The following is a 24,192-nucleotide window of genomic DNA, read 5'->3' as shown; positions in this document are numbered from 1 at the left end:
GGAAAGGACCTGATTGGGAAAGCCAGACGTGTCGAGGGCGGGGCGATAGGAAGGTCGGACAGTGATTGGCTCCGCGTCCATGACGTTCAACTCCCATTCGATAGGAGTTCAGACAATCTGAGATTCCCTCACGTTTCTCGGCCCGCCCCCTCTGCAAAGGGACCCAATTGATGAAAGACGGAGGCAGGCTCTGCTTACAGCCGATTGGGCAATCTAATAGAGGGACTTTAAAGCCGTCTACTGATTGGGTGAGAGAAGAGACAACGTAGAGCGATTCTTCGCTACAGCGATTATTACTGGCTGACGTTCGGTGAAGAGGAAGTATCTCAACCAAGCTAATGCAAACGGAGCTCTGATTGGTCGAGTTGTTGTTGTGGTGTTGGGAAAGGGCTTTTTCCCCCTCTGAGGCTAGAGGGCGAAGGTCACCGCGCGCAGGCAAGGCGCAGTTCCCATGGCAACAGCAGACAGGCTCTTCCTACTGCTAGGCCCGTCTTGCTCTCGGAGCAGGAACCAATCGCCGGCAGAAGAGGAAGAGGCCTAACTGCGTGGCTTGTGCCTGCAGGCCTTTTTCTCGCTTCCAAAATGGCTCCCCCTCCTGCCGCTTTCGCCACGACCACTGGCCGACCTCGTTCCAGGTTTAACCCCTTCAGATTTATTTATTTCGTGTCAAAAGCATTGCACGACAAATACATTTCAAAATGATGGGGGGGGGGGGGGAGGAAATCACAAGCAACTAAATAGTTTTGGACCAAAAGCGGGCAACAGCAACCGCATTGTCCGTAGCTTTAAACAACTCCTCCTCCGTACATGAGGCAGGGCATTGTGGGCAAGCATACATATGCGGAGTTGTTTGTTCTGTTCCACAGTCACACAAGGTGGAGGATTCCTCCAGGTAGTGCCATCTTGCCAGATTGTCTTTTGATCTGCCCACTCCGCTTCTCAGTCTGTTTAGGGACTTCCAAGTTGCCCATTCTTGGTTTGCCCCTGGAGGAAGACCATCATAGGGGGCCATCCAGTTAGAATTGCCAGGTTTAGCTGCCCAGAGGGACACCCTTGCTGCTGCTGGAGAAACATCAAGAGGAGTGGTGGTTCTCATGAAGCCCTTCCTTGATTTGAGTCTGGTGGGTGGAGGCTGATAGTCATGCAGTGGATGGCTTTCACAATGTTCGGCCTTTTTTCTCTCGCAGTTAGCAGCGACTTCCTGTCGCACGTCAGGAGGGGCCATGCCAGCTAACTTGTGGAGTTTATCAACAGGTGTAGGTTTAAGGCAGCCTGTGATGATTCTGCATGTTTCATTCAGTGCTATGTCCACCTGCTTTGCATGGGCAGACTTGTGCCAAACAGGACAGACGTACTCTGCAGTTGAGAAAGACAGGGCCAAGGCTGATGTTCTTATTACTTGTGGGTCTGCACCCCTTGCGCTGCCAGTCAGTTTCCGCAGGATGTTATTGCATGCAGCTACTTTGTGCTTGGTGTTCATGCAGTGTTTCCTATATGTTAGTGTTCGATCTAAGGTGACACCAAGGTATTTAGGATGGAAACAGTGTTCGAGCTCTTGGCCTTCCCAAGTAACTTTCAGTTTCCTGTTGGCTTCACGGTTACGTAGGTGGAAAGCAGATACTTCTTAAAGATAACCCACACCTATATCTTTGTTGGGAGTGGTACTCATCTGTTACACTCCTTGTGAGGCCATTCTTCAGCCACTGCGTATACAGGAGATCAGTCCTTCCAGGTGTTTTGGACTTCAACTCCCACCATTCTCCCACCATTAAGCAGCTGAGGGGGAAAAGGAAAGGGCCTGAGGCCAGGAATGGTGTGAGTTAAAGTCCAAAACACCAGGAGGGACGAAGTTTCCCCAAGGCTGGGAAATAGTATTAGTTAGGCCTATTTTGAACAAAGATTATGGCAACCAGACTGATTGATAAACAGCAAATAGAGGAAGAAAGCGTGGAGGCAGTGACTGACTTTGTATTTCTAGGCGCAAAGATGAGTGCATACATAGACTGCAGCCAGAAAATCAGAAGACGTCTACTTCTTGGGAGGAGAGCAATAACCAATTTCGATAAAATAGTTACGAGTAGACACATCCCACTGGCAACAAAGGTCCACAGTGTTAAAGCAATGGTATTCACTATAGTAACCTATGGATGGAAGAGCTGGACCATAAGGAAGCCTGAGAGAAGGAAGATATCAACTGTGGTGTTCAAGGAAAATTCTGAATGCCTAGAGAAGATCAAACCAGTCCATACTCCAGGAAATAATGCCCAACTGCTCACTGGAGGGAAGGATATTAGAGGCAGAGATGAAGTACTTTGGCCACATAATGAGAAGACAGGAAAGCTTGAAGAAGAGAATGATGGGGGGAGGGGGGAAAGGAAGGAAAAAGGAAGAGACGCCGACCATGGGCAAGATGGATGGATGTTAATCCTTGACGTGACTGGCTTGACCTTGAAGGAGCTGGGAGTGGCCACTGCCAACAGGGAGCTCTGGCGTGGGCTGGAAGTGATGAATAAATAACAATTTTGAATAGTAACTCAGAAGCAACCAGAAACTACATTTACACGGAATCTACCAATCCTAATATGTGCCGGTTAGCTGAGTTTGTTGCATTTTTTTTATGCCAGCCTCCAGGTACATAGGCACAGCGCTGCTGTGAGTTTAAACCAGCTTGCAATTTGTTTCACTGTCATGCCTTTAAAATCCCATTAAAGGTGCGAAGGAGAGAGCGTAGAAGATTCAGCCGCGAAATTCAGTCTGGAGAATGATTCAGATAGCATTAGGCAGGGACTGTTCTGGCAGATTGGGCCAATGATTCAGAAAATCTTACAAAAGCCTCTTGATCATAGAACTGGAAGAGACTCCAAGAGCTGTCTGTCCCAACCCCATCCTATCATTGCAGGAAAAAATAGAGCCCTCCCGACAAATGGCCACCCAGCCATTGAGCAGCAGTGGCACAATGGGATAAACCCTTGTGCTGGCTGGACTGCTGACTTTCGGGTTGGGTTGCTGACCTGAAGGTAGCCAGTTCAAATCTGTGAGATGGGGTGAGCTCCCGTTAGTTCTAGCTTGCACAGACATGAGAGAGGCATCCCCTGGGCAATATCTCAGTAGACGGTCAATTCTCTCACACCATTCGCGACTTGGAGTATGTCTTCAAGTTGCTTCTGACACAATTTTTTTAAAAGCCTCTGTTTAAAAATTGCCAGAGAAGGAGACTCATTCATAATCCCAAGACAGCACATTCTACTACTGAAAGGCTGTTATTGAAATAAAGTCCTTCTTCGTGTTTAGGTGGAATCTCTTTTCGTGCAATCTGAATCCACTCCTCTATTGCGCCTTTGTCTCCAGAGCAGAAAAAAGAAGCTTGCCCCTCCTCAATAGGACATCCTGTCATGTATTAAAACATGGCTGCTATGTTCCTTCTTAGCCATCTCTTTTCCAGGTGAAACATCCCCAGATCCCTAAGCCGCTCTTGTTGGCATCAAGAGTCATTCTACGTGGAACTTCTATTTACCTCTCACGGCTAAATTGCACTGCTAATAATAGGTTGGACACCAAGAGAGCTTTCTATAAATAAACATGACAGTGATGAATTAGACACACAGGGTGAACAAATACTGTTAGATTTCATTCTAATCTAAGAATGACTCCTGTCTGGTTAAACACAAGCCCTTTGTTTAAAGAAAAGTTACAAAAAACAAGGGCATTTAGGTAAACACCTGGCATGAAAGATGCACAGTTCACACATATAGGATGTAGGACAACAGCCAATTAGAAGATAGGAAACAACAGCCAATTAGCAACAGCATGTAAGTGCTTAAAAATACCAACAAAAAGGCAGTAAGAATTCACAAAGCTTTGTTCTTCCTTGTGCAAATAATACATAAAGTCCTTGTTTCTTCCTTCGTAACCTGTGTTTTTTTTTGGCTTGAGAGACTGTAACAGTTTCGGGTTACCAAAGGCTTAAAGGACCACTAAAATGTAAGTATCCCAACATTTTAAAATTCTTTCTTGAACTTGTCTTAAATGAACACTGTGTGTCAGTGGACTCAATAAAAACGGTATCCCTCTTCATGCACATCTGTAACCAAAATCTTACTTCTCCATTGACAGCAAGTGCAAATATGCATTTCAGTCACTTTATTGAAATGTCATAAATCAGAAGAACATAGGAGGATGAATCCAAGCAAAGGACCTTCCTCTGACCTACACCCAACAGACGCTGGGAGATCTTTTGCCTCTGTATATCGAGTCTTTCATGCTATTCCAAAATGCCTCTCTTGCATCTCAGTGTTAGAGGCAAGGGGGATACTGTTCAAAGGGAATTGATTGGACTCCTGCTCACAGCCCAATGGTGTAGGAACGTCCTGTGGGATTGTGGATGACAGAGCACATAGGGGAGATGACGGCCCACTCGTACCAAACCTTCTTGGAAGTGCTGCAACGCCAGAAAGCCACCTGGATGTGCTCACCTGCCTGGATGTTCATGGGGTGCTGTGGGCAAAAGAGTGTCATGAGCAGAGATACTATGTACTGGCCAAGAATACAACATCCAACACAGCTGATGAGTCATAAGCTTTCCAATCTGCAGAAGCCCTGGTAACTGCCTCTGCATCTGTCTGTCTGTTGTCTCTGTCTCAATGTGTTTATGGGCATTGAATGTTTGCCCTATATGTACATAATGTGATCCGCCCTGAGTCCCCTTCGGGGTGAGAAGGGCGGAATATAAATACTGTAAATAAATACATAAATAAACTAATACAAGCTCTACACCTGGGACTCCTAAGTAGACTCTTCTTTGTCCACAAGAATGTAAGTTTAAGAAAAAACACAATTATAGTTCAATAGTTCTACAATTGTTGTTTCTTCTGCTTTTCCTACTCTAGCATGCTTTGTTTTTATCACTCAAATAAAACTAATTTATAAGAACCACCCAATATTCCAAATAACTAACATAGCAAAAGGAGGAAGAAATAAAGTGATATCAAATGATGAAAACAAAAGACAGATATACACAAGACATGGCAGAAAGAATGGAAGGGAAATACATGGCATGACTTGAATTTTTAATTGTTTTGTGTATATTAATATATGTATTTTATTAAATTTTTATGATTATGTGTTTTAAGTATGTTGTGCCCCGCCTAGAGGCATGAGAGGTGGATAAGAAGTAACATCATCATCGAGATGAGAGAAACAAACATAGCTGCCACCATATCAGAAGATAGTATCATTAACCTGGAATACTCTTGAAAGGTGGAAAAATACAGAGGCACACTAAAATTTTACAATATGAAATTTTCTGCGTGAAAAAATGTTACTGCCCAGGATATAACTATTAATGCAGGACTGAGTAAACAAGAAGGATTTAACAAGCCCTCACCTTGATGGGGAAAAAAATAGGGAACCACGAAAACATGCCTGGTGAGTGGGTTTCAGGCCGAATACCTAGGAGAGGAAAACATGAAAAGCACATGTTTTGAATCATCTGGACTATGTCACCTATTCTTCCTCAACCTGAAAGCTTTTTCTTTTCCATTAAACTCACTGAGAATGACATCGCCATATAATGTGGTCTCAAAGTAGCCAGCAAAACCATGAAGCACTGTGTTCACATCCACCTGGAATTCTAGCGTCTGATAGCGGTTGTTGTCTTTAACAGGACCTACATAATGGAAAAGACATGATGAGAGGGTGGGATCAGGCTAAGTTATAGTCCTATAAGGATGGCATAAAGGTACATCTATAAAAAACACACACCCTGTATTTTGTAGGACTAAAGGATTTAGTCCGACTACCCATTGTGTGCTAACACATTATGTAGCAAAGGACGTGGTTTTTAAAAAAACGCATGTAGAAATCTCTGCCCCACCCACATCCACAGGTATAATCAAACCAAATCCAACCCATAGCAATGAGTATGCAGTTGGCTCCACTGCAGCATTTTTCTTACCTGGGCTGGGATGCCTAAAGGTGAAGCAGGCCTTTGGGGGTGCTAACGGGTGGAAGTTGTGAAGCCGAACAACGTAAGGCATTTCAAACTGAGCCTTGAGATGAGAACAGACAGGAAATTAACAAAAAATGAGAAAGACATAATTCTAAAATGCATCATTGGGGAAAAACCTCTTATAGGGAATTTATCATTTTTTGACCTTCAAGCTTCCAATGGAGTGGGAAAATATAACAACAATACCTACTTATAAATAAAGTTATAGCTTTATTTCAACCACTGATTTGCAGATGAAATGGTAAATTTAGAATAGCTTGATTCAATTCATTGATTTCCCTTATTGTTATGGTCTGTTTCACCCGACACTCTAGGTTTTCATTCTGACTCTTTCACAAATGCATCAATGTCAAGGTTTTCTTTGTGCAAGTTATTGATCTACAAATACTCTCAAAGCTGGGAAGAATTTGGATGAAGAGCGGGCCATTCTAATCACTTTTGCTTTTGCTTTTTGAAAAACAAGTTTCTTAGAGCTGCACATTTAAGACTGAAATAGTCTTGAAAGAGTCTGAGTGATGCCAGGTGACACCTCAGAGCTGAAAGCAGGAAGAGAGAAGGATAGATGAAGTCAGAGGAAATTGGCATGCATAGATCTCTTCTGTTCAACAGAATAAGAATCAATTCTGCAAAATCTATACATATCTAATTAATCTGTACACCTTTGCTGGGTCTGATTTATTTTTAAACATATGCACTCATGGTGCTATACAGATAAGTGCCGACACCAACATAAAGGCATATTTTATTTGTTTGCATGATTCACAATAATCTCTGTCAGTCTGGTGGCATGCAGATGTACTGGTCTGTAACTTTTACTTCAGTCCAATGCTTCCGGAGGAGGCATCTGTCTAGGAAAGCCAGAATTATACTGAGAAATGATAAAAACACTAGGATAGCTAAGTGCAGAACTCAAAACCTTTTTGTGGCCATTGATGCCCCCAGAGTCTACTTTCTGATCTGGCAGCTTCCAGGGCATCTAACTATATTATCCTATTCAGTTACAACACTTTGATACAATTTCCACTGACATATAGCTCCATCCTATGGAATGCTAAGATTTGTAGTTTTGTACGGTACCAGGGGTGTAGTTCTGGTGGGGTACCTTTCAAAATAAGAATTCTGTTCCCTCCATGTAATTTTCTTGCAACATTGAATATTGAAAACTATTCACATCTAGAATTCTTCTATTTCTTGTGTTTACTTGGTACCTAATGGTACAGATACCTAATCTGTATTTCTAAATACTCGGCTGAAATTTTAAGTTACCGCAGTGCTAAAAATTTGGGGACTGAAGTATAAACCATTTCAAAATTAATTACACTTTAAGAGAAAAAACAATGATACAATCTTCTCCTTTGAGCATATTAATAAGCTGCCTTATGAGTCATAAATGGTTTTAAACTGAAATCAGTAGACAGAAAATCTGGCTGAGTGTACTTGTGACAAGAATCCATTATTTCTGAAGGAATTTACATAGAGTTGAGACATTTTCAAAACTGAGCTAAACCCAATTTTGTAGCACCTAAAAGATTTAACACATGATTAACAGGACATTTTCTCGGTACAAATGTATGCTGCAGTAACTGGGTTAGTCAAATGTGGCTTTTCCTGAATTCAAATACTTGATCTTCAAGCCCTGCAAAGTCCTTGCATGTACGTATCTGATAATGTAATATTTCAAGGCTTTTAAACAACCCTGTTAGCATCTATTCACTGTTGATGGTTGGGAATAGTTCCTTCTTCCACTTTTGTAATTTTGAGAGCTCATAAGGAATCACAAGGGACCCTGCTTTTACTGAAGCACGGAGATGCGATTATTCTTTCACACAGAACAGCTTCAGAGCTTTAAAAATGTCAAGCAGTAAGCCGTGTATAGAGAAAGCCTCACCTCTGGATCACGGTCTTTTTCACGACAGGCACGAACTTCATTGTAGAGCTTTGAGGAGGAGATTGGGCCCAAGAAGGAGGTATAGTCACAGGGAATACTGACACCCCCCTCTGCATAAGGACAGAAAAGATCAGATGTATTTAACAGGAAGACTTTTATGTAACACTGTCAACAGTATTGGATCAATGCAACTATTGGTCTTTATTTCCTTTTTATGGGAACAAGGGCTTTATGCCACCTTATAAGGTACTAGAAGAGACAAAACAATTATTTTTGTTTTGCTAAGTCTGAGTGTTTCTTCTATTTTTGTTGCTGTTTTTGCTTGTTTGTCATAAACTGCAGAAAAACAAAACAAAAAAGGGTTTCCTTACATTGTAGGAGCTCCTTAGCATTGAGAAGCTCACAGCTCCATTTGTAAAAATGTATTTATTTATTTATATCCCTTCTTGATCCCAATGTAGCAACTTGAAAAATAAAATTTGATTTGTAATCATTGTCCAAATCAACGGTGGTATGTTTACAGGTAGTAAACATTCCAAACATGGTAATTTCGTACCACGCCAAAGTAGAGAGTACACTTTATGCTCCTAAGGTAACAAAGTGACTAAGGGCAAGTATCAAACTCAAGGCCCATGGGCCAAATCCAAACCTCCATGTCATTTTATGTGCTCCAGATGCTGGACTACAATTCATGATACATCATGACTAGATCTGATGGGAGTTGTGATACAATAACATTTGGAAGCCTGTAGCTTCCTGTTTATTCAGGAGAGGGGGGTTAGAATTTAGAGGCAAGGTTTGTGGATATGAGATCGGACTTTAAAATGTCCATTCACTGGGTGCCGTTGGGTTGCAATTCTCATCACCCGCAATCTGCATGGCAGACCATCAAAAGTGATGGGAATTACCATTCAATAACATCTGGGAATCCAAATTTGGTAAAAATTGAAACGCACCGACCACTATGTAAAAGTACAGTTGGCTTTCTCTATCCACGGATTCTCTGTTCATGGATTCAACAGCCTTCTGAAGGCAATTGTGAGACTGATATGGCCCTAGATGAAAATGAGCTTGACACCTCTGCTGTAAAGGACACTAATATCATATTTTAAAATGTTTCCAATTTCTTTAACCCATCCACCCCCATTTCACGAATGCCAGAATTTTCACATCTCTATCCATGGGCCCTCCCTGCTGTGCCGGATGCTCTGCCCCCACCTTTTAGACAGTGATCTGCCCCATCCAGACACTCGGGGGAAAGCTCGTTGTCAGCAAAAGATCCCAGCAATTCCGACACCATGAGATCCGCCTTCTCTGGAGCCTCCCATTCCCGCATGTCACCAGAAACCACTGTCACCTGCGAGCCCCACTCCTCATACTGCCAGCTCTCCAATCTGTAGGTGGAGGAACAAAAGGGAAAGCAGCAGTCAAGGTCCAGGGGCTGATCTCTTCAACCTGAGCAAGGGTTTATGCCCTCACTACATAAATGGTATATTCATCAATTAAAAACATCAAGCACAACTCTCCAATCAGCAAAACATCAGGGATTTTGGTTTCCTCTGACATTTCCCACTGTGCTTCCTCCTCGGGGACATTTCATCCAAAGCGGCTCCAATGGCCCACAGAGAGCAATGAAAACTGCAATCTCATATTTTCTAGTTATCAACCAGTAACCATAGCAACAACACTATTACGACAAAGGTATGATCTTTTATCCTTAAGATTCAAGAGTTGGCTCTCCTGCAACTGCTACTTAGCAGTGGCCATTCTGCCCAGCTACAAAGCAGGAGAAAAGAGATGCCAGGACACCTACTTTTCCCACAGAAATACCATCGGCCTTTTACCCTCCCTCAACTGTCACATAGCCATTTTACTATTGATCCCCAGAAGAAAAAACCTCAATCCAATACCCTCTTGATGTGCTGGATTACAAATCCCACCATTCAAAATGACTGGCCATGATGATGGGGATTGTAGTCCAGCATATATGGAGGATGCTCATAAATTGAGACAGGCTAAAGACAGGTAAAATGCTATAAATATAGCTCAATTAACATTATTATTATTTGAATCACAACAAGATGAGTCCACAGCAGGCACTCTGCTGGCTGTTGTATTGGATCACACGTCGGACACTTCCCAAGTGTCTAGGGCTGCGTGATGTATTGGCGAATAATGCATGCAGATCCCAGTCAGGTGGCCTTCTGCAGCTGGTAATTTTGTCAGCGCCGATTGTGTTTAAGTGCAGGCCAAGGCTTTTAGGCACTGCACACAGTGTGCCGATCACCACTGGGACCACCTTGACTGGCTTGTGCCAGAGTCTTTGCAGTTTGATCTTTAAATCCTCATATCGTGTCAGCTTTTCCAGTTGTTTCTCTTCAATCCTGCTGTCACCTGGGATTGCAACATTGACAATCCATACTTTGTTTTTTAACACGACCGTGAGGACAGGAGTGTTGTGCTCCAAAACTCTGTTTGAATTCGGAAGTCCCAGAGTAGCTTGACATGTTCATTCTCTAACTTTTTCTGGCTTGTGATCCCACCAGTTCTTTGTTGCAGGCAAATGGTATTTGTGGCACAAGTTCCAATGAATCATCTGAACAACGGTGTTATGCCTCTGCTTGTAGTCTGTCTGTGTGATCTTCTCACAGCAGCTGAGGATGTGATCTATTGTTTCCTCTGCTTCCTTGCAGAGTCTACATTTGGGATCTGTTGTCGACTTTTCAATTTTGGCTTTGATGGCATTGGTTCTAATGGCTTGTTCTTAGGCTGCCAGAATCAGGCCCTCGATCTCCTTTTTCAAAGTCCCATTTGTGAGCCACAGCCATGTTTTTTCTTTGTCAATTTGGCTCTCAATTTTTCCCAGGAACTGTCCATGGAGAGCCTTCTTTCGCCAGTTTTCGCTTTTGCTCTGGATTGTGTTTTTACGGTATTCACTCTTTGTCTTTTGACATTCTTCAGTATTATTATTATTATTATTATTATTTCTGCCTCTCCTCACGATTTGAGGCGGGTTACATTGTAAAATACACATTCATCTAAAACATTCTTTAAAATACACATATTTAAACATATTTCCACAAAATACATATTCAAATACACAAAACAGAGACTAAACATAAGATGCAAGTTTTAAAATTCGTCATTAAGAATAAGCTGTGATCTTGAGGATTACTTTTTTAATAGACAATCTAATACTAAAGGTAGGAATAACATGGAATGCATAAGGTGAAGTCCCTACACCACCAAAAAAGTACAACTTGTTTTAGCAAATGTGTTATTTAAAATGTAAACTATGCACATATGAAACTAGGTCAGGTAAGCCTTGCATAACATAACAATTTTGAATATTTTAGAACAGTATTCTAAAATATTCAAAAAGCTTCTTCCAAAATGAATGCAAGGATAACTTTATCAGTCTCCATTTTTGTTACAATTTTTATTTTGGTGGCTCAAAGTATAGAACTATCTTTACATGCTGGAGGTAGCTAGTAGGGCAGGCTTTTCTGTTCTCCTTTGTTTGATACCTATGACTTCTCTGTGAGGAATTCTGGAGGCAGCTGCTGCTTACTTTGCCCATTGTGGGCAGGCACATAAAAAGTACAGTAAGGTCAATTAGAATAGCATTCTTTCCCAACGTAGGCTTTATTTAATGGCTTACTACAAGTCCTCTTCTGCAACCCAAGATTGAAATCTGTGTCTCTCCAACCCTCCATTCTCATGCTCTGCATATGGATGCTGCTAAAAAAAATTCCAGCTAAAGAATGAAGAATGGGAAAAAGGCAGGTTGGATGGGAACAAAATGACTATGTAAAGAGGACCTATTTTGGCTGAGGTTTTTTTAAATGTAAATAGAATCATAGAGCTGATAGAGCTCCCCTTGCTCATAGTCAGACAAAGAGTTTTGAGTAGAATGACAATTGTTTTATCACAAAGCCATTTCAACAGCACATTCCTTTTAGTTCCTTTCCCCTGCAGACAGTTATGCACAAGAGAAGGATTGACAACGGGAGCCAGAAAGTACTCACGTCACAACAGCATTGGGGTTTTTCTCCACAGCATAAATCTTGATGTGCCGGTTGGCCTGCCGGGCAGCTCGAAGGGAGGCGTTCACAAGGGGGCCCCGGCCTGCCCCCAGAACCATCACAACCCTGAGGATCAGGAGAAGCAAAAGAAAAAAGAAAAAAAAGCGTAAGATCCCGAAGGGGATAAAAATCAACGGGACATTTTGAAAGCTTGTTTTCAAGCTGCGCTGCATCCTGTTGAGAACAATGCTGCTAAAATTCACATCCCAGCTGGAGAGAGTTATAGCCATGTACCCAGAAAATACATCAGTACTCGCCATAAACTAAGCTCATCTAAATACTGCAAGTAAATGAAGTGCTGAGAATGGGTTGCCTTGCAATATGCAGATGGGCCGCAGTTTATGGCAATCGCTGATGTGCTTAATGTGCGTCATAAAAGAAAGCGATTACTTCAATTCGGTAACCACTTCCTGATAGGCTGCACTTAAACATAGGCTAGGGTTGCTTCACTTTAACAACTGTGTGCAGCCCAATCTTACTTGTGTTTATTTCAGGGAAAGTCCACTGTATTCAACAGAGCTAATTTCAATTAAGATGGACACATTCACATCTTCTCAATGAGGTCGAAGACTACAGATTTCTTTTAAAATTACAACACATGTTCCTTACACTTTCATTATTTGTTCTCGTTATTTTCACATAAGGTGCATCCGTTTAAAAGTCAGACAAATGACATCATTAAAAAGAGGAAAATGGGAATGCGTTTTGCTGGATGTGCAGTTTAATGTCAAAGGACTCCCAGAAGCATCAGCAGTAAATCTTTTCTTGTTCTTATTGGAAGGCAATGCAAGACTGTCTGGAATTGCATATACACTTTAGAATGAATGCAGTTTGGCACCCTTTAACTGACATGGCTGAATGCTATAGTTTTACAAGCTATAGTTTTACAAGCTCATTAGCCTTCTCTGGCAAAGGTTGCTGCCTCAACAAACTACAACTCCCAGTATTCTGTATCACTGAGTGCAGATAAAATGGTGTCAAACTGCATTCATACCATAATGTAGATGCATCCCAAGACAGAAGTATCTACATCTTCCTAAGTATGAATTTCAGAGTGTGCCCATTTAATCAATTAAAAACAAACGGGAGCAGTAATGCTAAACAGACGTCATTTAATTACTATTAAGATGACATTACTAGTCAAAGAGACATGAATTACCCTATTACGAAGGTTAAAATGTGGCAAGCAAAAGGAAGTGCCAAAAAGTGTTTCTGAAATCTTATAATCCGTTGCAAAGCAAACAGCTGGGATTAAAACCCAATATGTACTCACTGGACATTGGTTTCTTTCTCCTCCTCAGGCACACGGTCTAGCAGGCACTTGTATATAGCCTAGAGGAGGAAAAAGTAGATTGGAATATGTCTGCAGAAGCTGGTTTTCCCCAGGCTATCTATACATTTGTAACAATCCCTGCAAATAAAACTAAAGAAGTGCCTTGTTAGGTTTTGTGTTCCCAAGCAGTTCTGAGGAATGTGCACTATCCTGTGAGACTAGACAGCTTATCAAAAAGATACCAGCCCCATCTTTCTAACCTTTCCTTCCTCATACAACCTGCTGCCCCCTTGCATCCTCTCCAGTCAAACTTACTTTGCCTATGTTTTTGAGAACTCCTCCCTTCATGCCCCCAATTGCTGCTTCTGGCTCCACCCTCAGAGATGCTGAACATACCACAGCAAACCTGACCCACACCTTTCCGAATACACACTCACTTGTTGGTACAGGGAGTACTTAAAGGGGTCCTTCTCAAACACCTCGTAGGTCTGGGCCTCCAAATTGTCCATCAAGGGCTACACAGAGAAAGCACCAAGAAGTTGATTTGTAGCAGGAAAATAAAGGGGGAAAACAAGTAAGAATTGTGGGGAATTTGTATAATGCAGTGCAATATCAGAATTAATCCCATCTGACCTCATGCTTAAAATGGATTGAATATTATTCCCATTTCCAAGATGGGAAAGAGCAAATGGATCAAGGTCATTTCACAGCAGAAGTTGCCCTTGAATCCAAACCTTGACAAAGAGATGACTGACCTGCAGAGGGGACTGGAGGTAGTCTTCATAGCCCTTTGCAAAGAGTTCATAGGCCGAAGGAGGCGGGCGGTTCTGGCTGAGATATTCCAGGTACTGCAGGTAAGAACAAAACTCCTTCTCCGGATGATGATGAGCACCCGTGATGATGAACTGTACCTCAAGCTGACAAGTAGGAGAAAAAAGGGGTCAATCCAAACTAAGATCACCCCGCTGTAACCCACCACTAATAATATTATTTTCATGACATCAGCTACTACTGTGGTGTTGTTGTATGCTTTCAAGTCATTTCTGACTTACAGAAACTCTAAGACAAACTATCATGGAGGTTTCTTGGCAAGATGTGTTCAGGCGGGTTTCTTCGCTCCCCCTTGAGGATTAGACTTGCCAAAAGTGGGTTCCCACAGCAAGTAGGGATTCAAACCCTGGCTTCCAGAGCAGTAGTGCAACTCTCAAACCACTATACATTACCGGCTTTCCCCTGCTTCTATAATGCTATACAAAACACATTTGACAAGTTCCTGCCCCAGGGATTTATAATCTAAAAATAGACACAGGGAAACAACAACAAAAAATGGGGAGGGAAACAGACCAGAATAAAAAGGCAAAGACTACAAGATTAGTTGAATTACACATACTTTAAAAATAATTACACCTTACAATAGGGTGTTGGGGAAAATCTGTCTGATGAATTTCATGGCTCTTTGCCTCAACCTCACTGATCACATGTTATTTGGAAGTGAGCTACCAGACAGTTGTCCTATTCCTGCTTCTCCGTCTTCATTTTGATAGACAGCTATAACACATTCTTTTATAGATTTCATTTATTAAAAGCACTACAAACCATAGCTTCTACAGTGCTGTTTTACAGTTTTGTCCTTTTGGAAAGACACTGATTTCCAGGCAAGAGAAACAACATCTCAGAGAGGGAGGATTTCTGCCACAGATTTTCCAGAAAAACGGGGGAAATTTATTTGTTTTAAACATTTATGCTCAGCTTTAAATATTCCTGTGGAATGCATTCACTCCATTCCTCCAGCAATGCAAATGTGGAATGAGAACACAGAAGACAGTCTTCATGGTTGCTGCTCCCAAGTTGTGGAATTCTCTCTCGTAGGCAGTTTGATCGGCCTCTTCCTGGCTCTTTTCACCACCAAACAATGTAGTTCTTGCAGCGCTGGTGTTATATCATCTTGGCCAGAGAGTTCTGGTGCCTTCCTCAACTACAGGATTTCATAGGAGGGAATCATGGCAGATAAAAGTGTGGCTGTCTAGTGTGAATGAACCCCTTAGTGGCCAAGGTATCTCAATAGCACCACACTCACACAAACTGCAAAAAAGGGAAACAGACAAGGAAGAGGCTGACCTTGAGGAGGCGGAAGATGAGGCGCTGATGCATTTTGGAAAGAACAGGGAAGCCTTTCTTATTGGTCAGGAAGATGCTGGTGGGTAATATGGCAGCTTTGATGGGCTCTCCCAGCCAACGGTCCATGACGTGGTTGGAGGGTAAGTCAGCTCCCACTTCTAAGGCTGAGGAAAAGGGCAAAAAATGAAGTGATGTCAAAAGGAAAGGAGAGGGGCCAGTCTCCCCACAGCAAGGTTGTTATGGGGTGTGAGCCCACAACATCCCCATTGTGGTGGTCACAGTTTTGACATGGCAGCACTCACCAACAGCAACACGCTTGTTATAGTCACACAGTGTCCGGAAGTTGTGCCACCTATGAAAATAAGAAGCTAATTTGGACAAACAGGAAAGCAGGAAATATCAGGAACAAGCTATTTATATTTTGTTTTCTAGAGAGTCAGTAACCAGACATATACTGGAAGAATATGGGGGATGGGTTGGGTTTGAATGAGCAAAGCCACTGTGTTTTGCAGTGGGTTAGGCCCATTTGTGGTGCTTCCCAATATTGTTAAAATAGAAGGGTTTCAGGAACTGCGCATTCTGCCCAATTTATTACATGGACTTTTGTTTTCCGCTGCTTTAAGCTTTGAGCTGGATAAAGCAAAAATTGACAATTATCGACTCAGTTTTGTAATTGCATTCTGCTCGCTGCAATTATTCAGACAACCTGAAGAGCATGACTAGAAAACTGTATTACCCAGTGGTTTTGCTCAGACTCCTGTGGCCTTCACTCACCATTGCCAGGTCTTTTCCTCCCCTGAACACTCCTCTCCATCCTCCTGTATGGCCTCGTTTTCAATCACATCATCCCGCAAGTCTTCTGGGGCCAGCAATGGCACTCGCATCCAGAACTGTGGGAAAGGAGGCAAAGGAGTAGAGATACGAGACAGGAAGAAGGGCTTTTAGTTATATACCCCAGGCTGGACCGTACAGTAGACTGCAAATTAATCTGTGTATGTTTTCCAGGGTTTTCTTTCAGATCTGTTGCTATGTTGATCCCTTTGTAGAAGGAAAAGGCACTGTGTAGTATAATGCAACACCCCAAAACAGTTATTTCAGATGGAGTCTGCAAACTTCCTCAACCTGGTACTATCTAAATATGTTGGACCACAATCCACACAGCCAGCTAGTTTAGTGGAAGAATTCTGAATGTGTGTTAAATTCTGTATGGATTTTGGGTTTTTTTCCTTCCAGATTGCCTAATAAACCAAAAATTGTGTTTATATGACAAGACTCATTCTATACAAAATTACAGAACCCAGTACTCTGTGATTCCATACCCATATCTGCCTGATGAACATATCTGTACATTCACCATTTGGAAATAAAACTGCAAAAGAAATGGAACTAGGTGTCTACTCAGAGCAGGGGGAATAGTTAAGTTGATATTCCACAAGGTTCAACAAAGGTGGGGTACTACACATACCATGGATGTATGATGCCCAGTACTGATATGGTTACACAGAACATGTGCCAAATTAGGGTTGTCTGCCTGGGTCAGGGGTATGAGGAAGGCTGGGAGCCCCAAGTATGCACCAAAATTCAGTTCCTCCAACATGGCCTGCAAAGAACAGAGAAGAACAAGTCTTGATACACTTGTACATTTAATTTCATCTGGGCCATTTTTGAAAATAATGAATTGTTTCACACTAGATTGGATCCAGACTCAGTCATACTCCAGGTAACTCCACTGATACGAACTTGAACCTCAGTCAGAAAAAAAACAAACACCTTCAGAGTATTTTTAGAGTATTGCTAAGTCTCGATCCAACTTGTTGTGTTTAATTCTAGAAAACCTAATCTGATTAGACAGAGATGGATAAAGTTGAGGAAGGATGAAGATATTACCGGTATACTAAACTACTAAGGATCTAGAAGATCACAAAAACTGTAGAAAGCATTCCCTCCCTCCCAAAACTTCCTTGCTTATAATCGTTGCAGATGCCATTTGCAAAGAGTGAGACAAAGCAAGACCCTTCTCTCCCAAAGAATACAACTGAATGCGTTTATTATGCAAGAGCAACACCTTCCAAACTTTCACATGCCAGGGTCACTTACCGCCTCCGAATTCCTGCGAACCTTCTCGACTTTGGAATCAGTTCGGATCCATGGGGACAGTTTGCCCACAATCAGTGTATTCCAGTCTAGATGGGATTAGCAAAACGTCATTCGGAGTAAGGCAGTTACAGCCAAATGCTATGATGAGAATATGGCATGCTTTTTCAACAAAATTGTCTTTTTTAAAAAAAAATAGAACCATTTATGTACCAGACAGTAAGAAAGCACACAAAAAGATCCTAAGTCACATCCATATGACTGAGAAATTCCATTCTATTCCTATTTGATTCCAGAGCTAAATCCTTTATTTGTGTATTTTCTGTATGCATTTTATATGTATTCTACAGAGGGTTTTTAAATTATAATGTGTTTGATTATGTGTTTTAGCAGTGTTGTAACCCACTTCAAGCCGTGAAGAGAGGTGGGTAAAAATACTATTATTATTATTATTATTATTATTATTAGGCTAGTATTCCCAGCCAAGATTAAACAGGAGTGTATTTAATGTAGTGGCCACATTTTAATTGGCTATTTTATTTTCTACCACTTGAAACTACTGCTTCTAAAACTGTGGGGTCCTCTTAGCTCAATGTTGAGGTCCTGAAAAAGTTGGTATTAGTAAAAAAAATTCTGAATGCCACCTTAGTGACTGTTTTAGACATTTACACAAATCTGTTGTATGGTGCTTTCAATGGACTCTGAAGGAAATGCTTCAGATGTATGTCATTAAAAAGTAAATCAGCCAGTTTAACAAGCCCTGCAAATGCTGATTTATTATTAGTAAATGTTTGATTTTTATATCAATTTTATATACCTTTATAGCTGGGATCACGTTAACATTACTTAGGCAGAAAGGGGTCCCAAGTGAAAAGAAGCCCCGCTTTAAACTATAATCCACCCCAAGTCATTGGAGATGGAGGAAAAAACAGCACAAGTAAATTAATCAATAACTCTGAATTTAGGAGTCAGTGAAAGCAATAAGTTCTTACCTCTCCCTGAGAGCAATAGGTCAGAACGGGTTTGAGGGCCTGGCCGTTTTTTAGCTGGCTCCTGGAAAAACTCCCGCTTGTATCGTGGGTGGAAAATGGGCATGCAGAGGAAATCAAATCTGTTGGATAAGACATGAGATAAAGTTGGTTGGAAGAAACAGAATGGTGTAAGATTCTTCTGTTACGAGACTAAAAGCTAAGGCTGCATATCCTCCAATGCTGCAGATGTTGGCCTTCTTCTCTGATGGCCTTCTTTTCTATTCATAGCCATTTCTTTGTGTTTGTCCTATTAGACCATGAAACTGAACTCCCACTCTCTTCAACACATTAGATTACATCTTTCCTCTGTTGTCTCTCCCCTCTTTTGTTACTAAATACTTTGGATGTTATTATTTAATAGGCCTATTAGATTGTAATCCACCTTGACCACTTCTAAAAGTGGAAAGATGTGATAAAACCACTTTGAATACATAAATTAATCTGCTAGTCATTTTTCTGCTTAACTATTCATCAATTAATTAAACCATCAATCAATTAGAATAAAAATATGATGTATCAGTACAGATTTCACTTTATTCCCCACGCTCCCATTCAATTACTGTATCTTCATAGCAGTGATAAACAAAATGATCTCTGGTGAATTCTTGAGGGTTTTTATAGAGAAGATAATTTTGTATGTAAATAGTTACTATCTTAAGCGGGAATTGCCTCCAGAGATCTACGGAAATGTTCACCTGCTGGAAAAGTTAGTTTCTGCCATTCTTTTTTCTTCCCCTCCAAGCCATCAATATGCAAGAATACTTCATGCTTTTGGTATAGTCCCAGAAAATATACGCCATAATAAATCTCCTTTTGACATGCAAGAAGGCTCTTGATTGCTCTCACTGCATGAGATTAACAGAGTTACTTCCCTGGAAACATTTACCATAAACTTCTGGACTAATTCCAATTACGTATGAATCCCAACTAGCATAAACTCCCCAAATTAATGGAAATTAGGGGGTAATTCATACTATTGTAAATTCCACTTATTTACTCTAGATGGAGAGAAAATTGAATTTGAGGCAACTTTGGATGCCTACTATGCAATACTGTCATAGTGATTAATCTCTTCTTGCAGCCCAGTAGGGATTTTGCAGCTATGGGAATTTGATGGAGAGCTTTACAATGCACAAAGCTTTCCAGATCTGTTACTACATTGGGGGGTGCACTTTCGTTTGTATTGCTTCTCTTCTTGGAAGGTGCTCTGAGTTGACTGGAAGCATCTCAGAACTGGGCCCTTTCCATTCCATTAAGCACCACCAGAATTTCCATTTATCTATGAAGTAACTGCAGGAGGAGGAGCAATAAAATCAGGTACAGGTTTTCTGCCCCTTGGGATAAAGAAGCATCCGCCATTCATACTTGATGTATTCTATGAGACACCATATATAGAACAAACAGGAGCAGATATAGTTATTCCTGCTAGTGAAGTAAAGGTTCAGAATTGTCATCTCATGACAATTGTGTCCCGCAGAAACCTAAAACACACTTTCTTTACATTGGCAAAAGGGCCAATTGGATCCAGAGACCACAAGCCTTGTACTGGAATAAGAGAGGCAAGTACATATTGCAGGAGGCAAACACACAATTATCTTTGGCAGACTAATAAAAGATTCCACTTTCAAAATCCCACTGTGAGCTTTTCTATTATAATTCCAGCAAAGCTGAACACAACACAAGGTTGCAACTTTTATCATCAGCTTCATTAAAAAAATAATGACAGGTTACGTAGTGTCAATCCAGTTAGTTTTTACTGGCACCAAGAGTCTTAAAGACTCCCTAACCGCTTGCCCAGAGACTTCGATCTGATTTAACAGGGCTGGGTTCTTAAGGCTTTAAGTCAGTGTCTTAGTGTGCAGCTACAGCATAGAAGCAACACAGTTTGACTGCCCTGGCTCAATGCTATAGAATCTTGAGAGTTGTAGTTTGACAAGCAGGCGGAGGATAACATGGTACATATTACAACGGCTGTGAAGGCGGAAGAAGGCTGCAACAGACTGAGAAGCCACTCTTCTTGTGTTAACCACACCACTGCTGGGACCTCAATCTGTGAAGACTATGTGTTGACCGGCCATGCACCGACCTCCACACATTAAAAAAAAACCACGCACAGGCATCTTCCAAGAAATGGAGGACCATCAGACTCGAACTACGAGGGATCGCCTAAGGAAGGAGTTTGACAAGGTCTTTAACCTTATCTGCCAAAGAGTACTTTTGCCTCACCAAACTACAACTTTCAGAATTCCATCTCAGTGAAAGTGGTGTCAAACTGCATTAATTCTACACTGAAGATGCACCCTTAGCTGATATTTTCTGCCCTAAAATCTCTAGTATCCACATTCCTTCATAAGAGAGCAGTGAAAGAAGAAAATAAGCAAATCTGTTAGCAAAGTCTGAAGAAAGAACCATGTCTTAAAGACATGGTTGTGAACGCAAGCTTTTAATGAATGAGAACATGGACTTTACATGACCTGTACGAAGACTTGAGGATTCTGGATGAATGGATTTTAATCTTGGACATTCTTAAAATTTTATATAATGTGATTTTATTTTGTAATGGTATCTGTTTTATATGAACTGTTGTTTTGTAGATTGTTTTATATGAATTGTTGTTTTTACATTGTTTTTAGGCATTGAATTTTTGCCATTTACTGTAAGGCGCTTTGAGTCTCCTCGGAGAGAAAGGCAGGGTAAAAGTGATGTAAATAAATAAATAAATAAAATAAAGATTCCTCTGCAGGATGGACCTTTCTCCATTACTCATCTGTGAAGCTTGGCCTGTGGAGCTCTCCAATCTTTGCACTTATTTAAAGACACAGGAGCCTTGCTGGGAAAATATAGGTTAAATATCCTTAGCTGAAAGGCTTGGGCCCAAAAGTGTTTTGGATTATATATACATACTATTGCATATACTCAAGTGCTGCTCAAGTATGAATTTTCCTTCTATGTCTTTCCTTCATCCCCTTAAAATACCCCCCCCCCCCCCCCCGGTTCTTCCTACCCTTGCTTTGCCTCATAAACCTTCCCCCTCTTCTTTCCTTTCTCTTCTTTTCTCTTGCCTTCTTTTTCTTTTTTCCCTTTATCCCTTCTTTCTTCCCGTCCTTTATCTTTCCTTCTCTCCCTTCCTTTTCTTCCTTTTCCTTCCTTTCCTTCTTTCTCCCTTTCCCTCATACTATTGGAAATAGCAATCTTCTACAAGTCTCCTATACTAGTTATTTGTTATGTATATAATTGTGATTGCTTACTATATTGTATGTAATATAAATTGATATGCAGGTTGCCCCTTAACTCTATGTTGTTTGAGGTTGTGGGAGGGATTGCAGACCATGTGACCAGATCTGGAATTGTTCAGATTGAGACTCTATTTTAGAAGCCAGTTTCCATCAGTCAGTACAGTATGAAGTCAGTAGTGTTAGTATGCTGCAGTGTGTAGTCAGTCTTTATTAAGTCAATATTTAGTAATGTATTAGACTGAAAAGAGTGTTAGTCTGTAAGTACAGAGAAGAGACAAACACAGAATGCTTTAGAGAACAGATTGTTTAAAGTTTAAAGCATTCTGTGTTTGTCTCTTCTCTGTTGCACACAGACTAACAATCTTTTAAACTTTAGTTTAAACTTTAAACTATCAACCAATAAGAAATGTAACTGTATGCTGAATACATGAAGTTTGTAAGTAAATCAACTATGTTAATATTAACAAAGACTAATTTTTGGTCTCTTGAGAGCATGATTTAAAAGCAATATATTTTATGGGAGAGTAGATACCCCTGGTGGAATCAGCTGAGCTGATGAGCTAGCTGACCGAAAGGTTGGTGGTTCGAATCCTGGGAGCAGAGTGAGCTCCTGCTATTAGTTCCACCTTCTGCCAACCTAGCAGTTCGAAAACATGCACATGTGAGTAGATCAATAGGTAACGCTTCCACAGGAAGGTAACAGCACTCCATGCAATCATGCTGGCCACATAACCTAGGACAACATAGCTCTTCAGCTTAGAAATTGAGATGTGCTCCAACCCCCAGAGTCGGACACGACTAGACGTAATGTCAGGGGAAACCTTTACTTAGATTTTTTTTTTGGGCAACTGAAATAACACTTCTGAACATCTACAACAGAGGGTCGGTCCATGGTCCCTCAGTGTATGGGGGAGGGGGAACTATAGTTTGAAATAAATACAAATTCATATGCACATGTAGTCTTATTTGTTGTGCAAAAAACCCCACAAAAGAACAATACAATATTTAAAAATAAGAGCAATTTTAACCAACATAAACCTATCAGGATTTCAATGGGAAGCGTGGGCCTGCTTCTGGCCAGCGAGATAGTCAAGTTAATTAGGATTGTTGTTGTTGTGTGCCTTCAAGTCATTTCAGACTTAGGATGAGCCTAAGTCTAAAGCTGAAGGTGGGGGCCAGATAAATGACCTTGGAGGGCTGCATCCGGCCCATGGGCCTTAGTTTGGGGACGCCTGATCTACAATATATTTTGCGCATTGACGTATCTTTGTTCCTAACAGCTCAGAGAGACAACCAGGTATATCAGTCTAACAACTGAGAAGCCTAAATTGCCTTGCACGGATACTAGTGGATATTTATTTACCACTAAGAAGACGATTCACTATTTAACTCTTCTCTGGAAGATCACACTTTACAAAAAGTTATGATTATTCCAAATAGCATGAATGCCAATTCACCTCCAAAAGGGTCACGTTTCCAAAAGGTTTATGAGATTCCTGCTTTTCCAAAAGGTTATGGCCTTTAAAAGGCCATGCCTTTCCAAAGCAAAATCCTTATTTCTCTTCCTTCTTCCCTGGATTCGAATTGCTGGAAAAGGGATCCCACCTAAACATTTAGATCAGGCATGGGCTAACCTGGGTCCTCCAGGTGTTTTGGACTTCAACTCCCATCATTCCTAGCAGCCTCAGGCCCCTTCCTTTTCCCCCTCAGCCGCTTAAGCGGCTGAGGGGGGAAAGGAAAGGGCCCGAGGCTGCTAGGAATGATGGGAGTTGAAGTCCAAAACACCTGGAGGGCCTAAATTGGCCCAGGCTTGCTCTATAGGATGCATCCAGATGTGGCGATGCCACGTGGTTCTCCTCCTCACCCCTGCCGGGCGACCGCCCCCAGAGTGCTGGCCACTTCCGGGACGCAGTTGAGGTCCCTTCCGCAAGAGACACGAGCCGCCGCTGACCCGGGCCCGACCGCAGGCGTCGTCGCTGTAGTCGCCGCCATGTCCCGCCACACAGAGAAGCCAGAACCGTGTGCCCGCGCCCACTCTGCCGCTTTGACCAATCCACAGCGGTTTTACAGAAAGCAGCCAATCCTATTAGGCCTTTCAAAGCCAGACTGGAGGGGGCGGAGTCAGCACCGGCCCAGCTAAACCAATCAAAATCCGGGCCGGAGTCAGTATCTGAAGAGTCACTATGGAGCATGAGGTAAAGATTGTGCTTCCCATCATGCCCTCGGGCGGGAATGGCACACAACCCTGATGAAACTACATCTCCCGGCATGCATCGGGACACAGACTACGTTATGGAATGCCTTATAAGGGAGGAGGTGGAATCCTTCGGTTATGTCTGAGGGCCAGTGGCGCAATGGATAACGCGTCTGACTACGGATCAGAAGATTCTAGGTTCGACTCCTGGCTGGCTCGAAACAGACTTAACTTTTCTTCACTGGAAACCTTTGCAAGTCTTATTA

The 24,192-nt window shown here is 41.7% G+C and overlaps 1 protein-coding gene, 1 long non-coding RNA gene and 1 other non-coding gene across 3 annotated transcripts; 2 read left to right on the top strand and 1 right to left on the bottom strand.

Annotated features, from left to right (window-relative positions):
* Positions 1–39: 39 nt before the first annotated feature.
* Positions 40–4,770, top strand: LOC134292451 (uncharacterized). The gene is made up of 2 exons (XR_009999701.1): positions 40–635; positions 1,979–4,770. It is a non-coding gene; the product is annotated as an uncharacterized LOC134292451 (long non-coding RNA).
* Positions 4,126–23,761, bottom strand: prmt5 (protein arginine methyltransferase 5). Its single transcript, XM_003229325.4, has 17 exons — positions 23,597–23,761; positions 18,458–18,576; positions 17,469–17,554; positions 16,837–16,971; positions 16,146–16,261; positions 15,674–15,723; positions 15,372–15,535; positions 14,009–14,170; positions 13,691–13,768; positions 13,254–13,312; positions 11,924–12,046; positions 9,114–9,289; positions 7,896–8,005; positions 5,954–6,047; positions 5,549–5,665; positions 5,384–5,448; positions 4,126–4,494 (listed from the first exon to the last, which is right to left on the bottom strand). Exons 1-17 carry the CDS (start codon positions 23,722–23,724, stop codon positions 4,342–4,344), a joined length of 1,935 nt encoding a protein of 644 aa, XP_003229373.1. The 5' UTR covers positions 23,725–23,761; the 3' UTR covers positions 4,126–4,341.
* Positions 23,762–24,072: 311 nt separating this feature from the next.
* trnar-acg (transfer RNA arginine (anticodon ACG)) lies at positions 24,073–24,145 on the top strand. The gene has a single exon. It is a non-coding gene; the product is annotated as a tRNA-Arg (tRNA).
* Positions 24,146–24,192: the final 47 nt, after the last annotated feature.

Source organism: Anolis carolinensis, chromosome 6 (assembly GCF_035594765.1).
Source record: "Anolis carolinensis isolate JA03-04 chromosome 6, rAnoCar3.1.pri, whole genome shotgun sequence".
NCBI classification, from domain to species: Eukaryota; Metazoa; Chordata; class Lepidosauria; order Squamata; family Dactyloidae; genus Anolis; species Anolis carolinensis.
The sequence above is the reverse complement of the archived record's forward strand: the minus strand, read 5'-3'. Positions and strand labels throughout refer to the sequence as shown.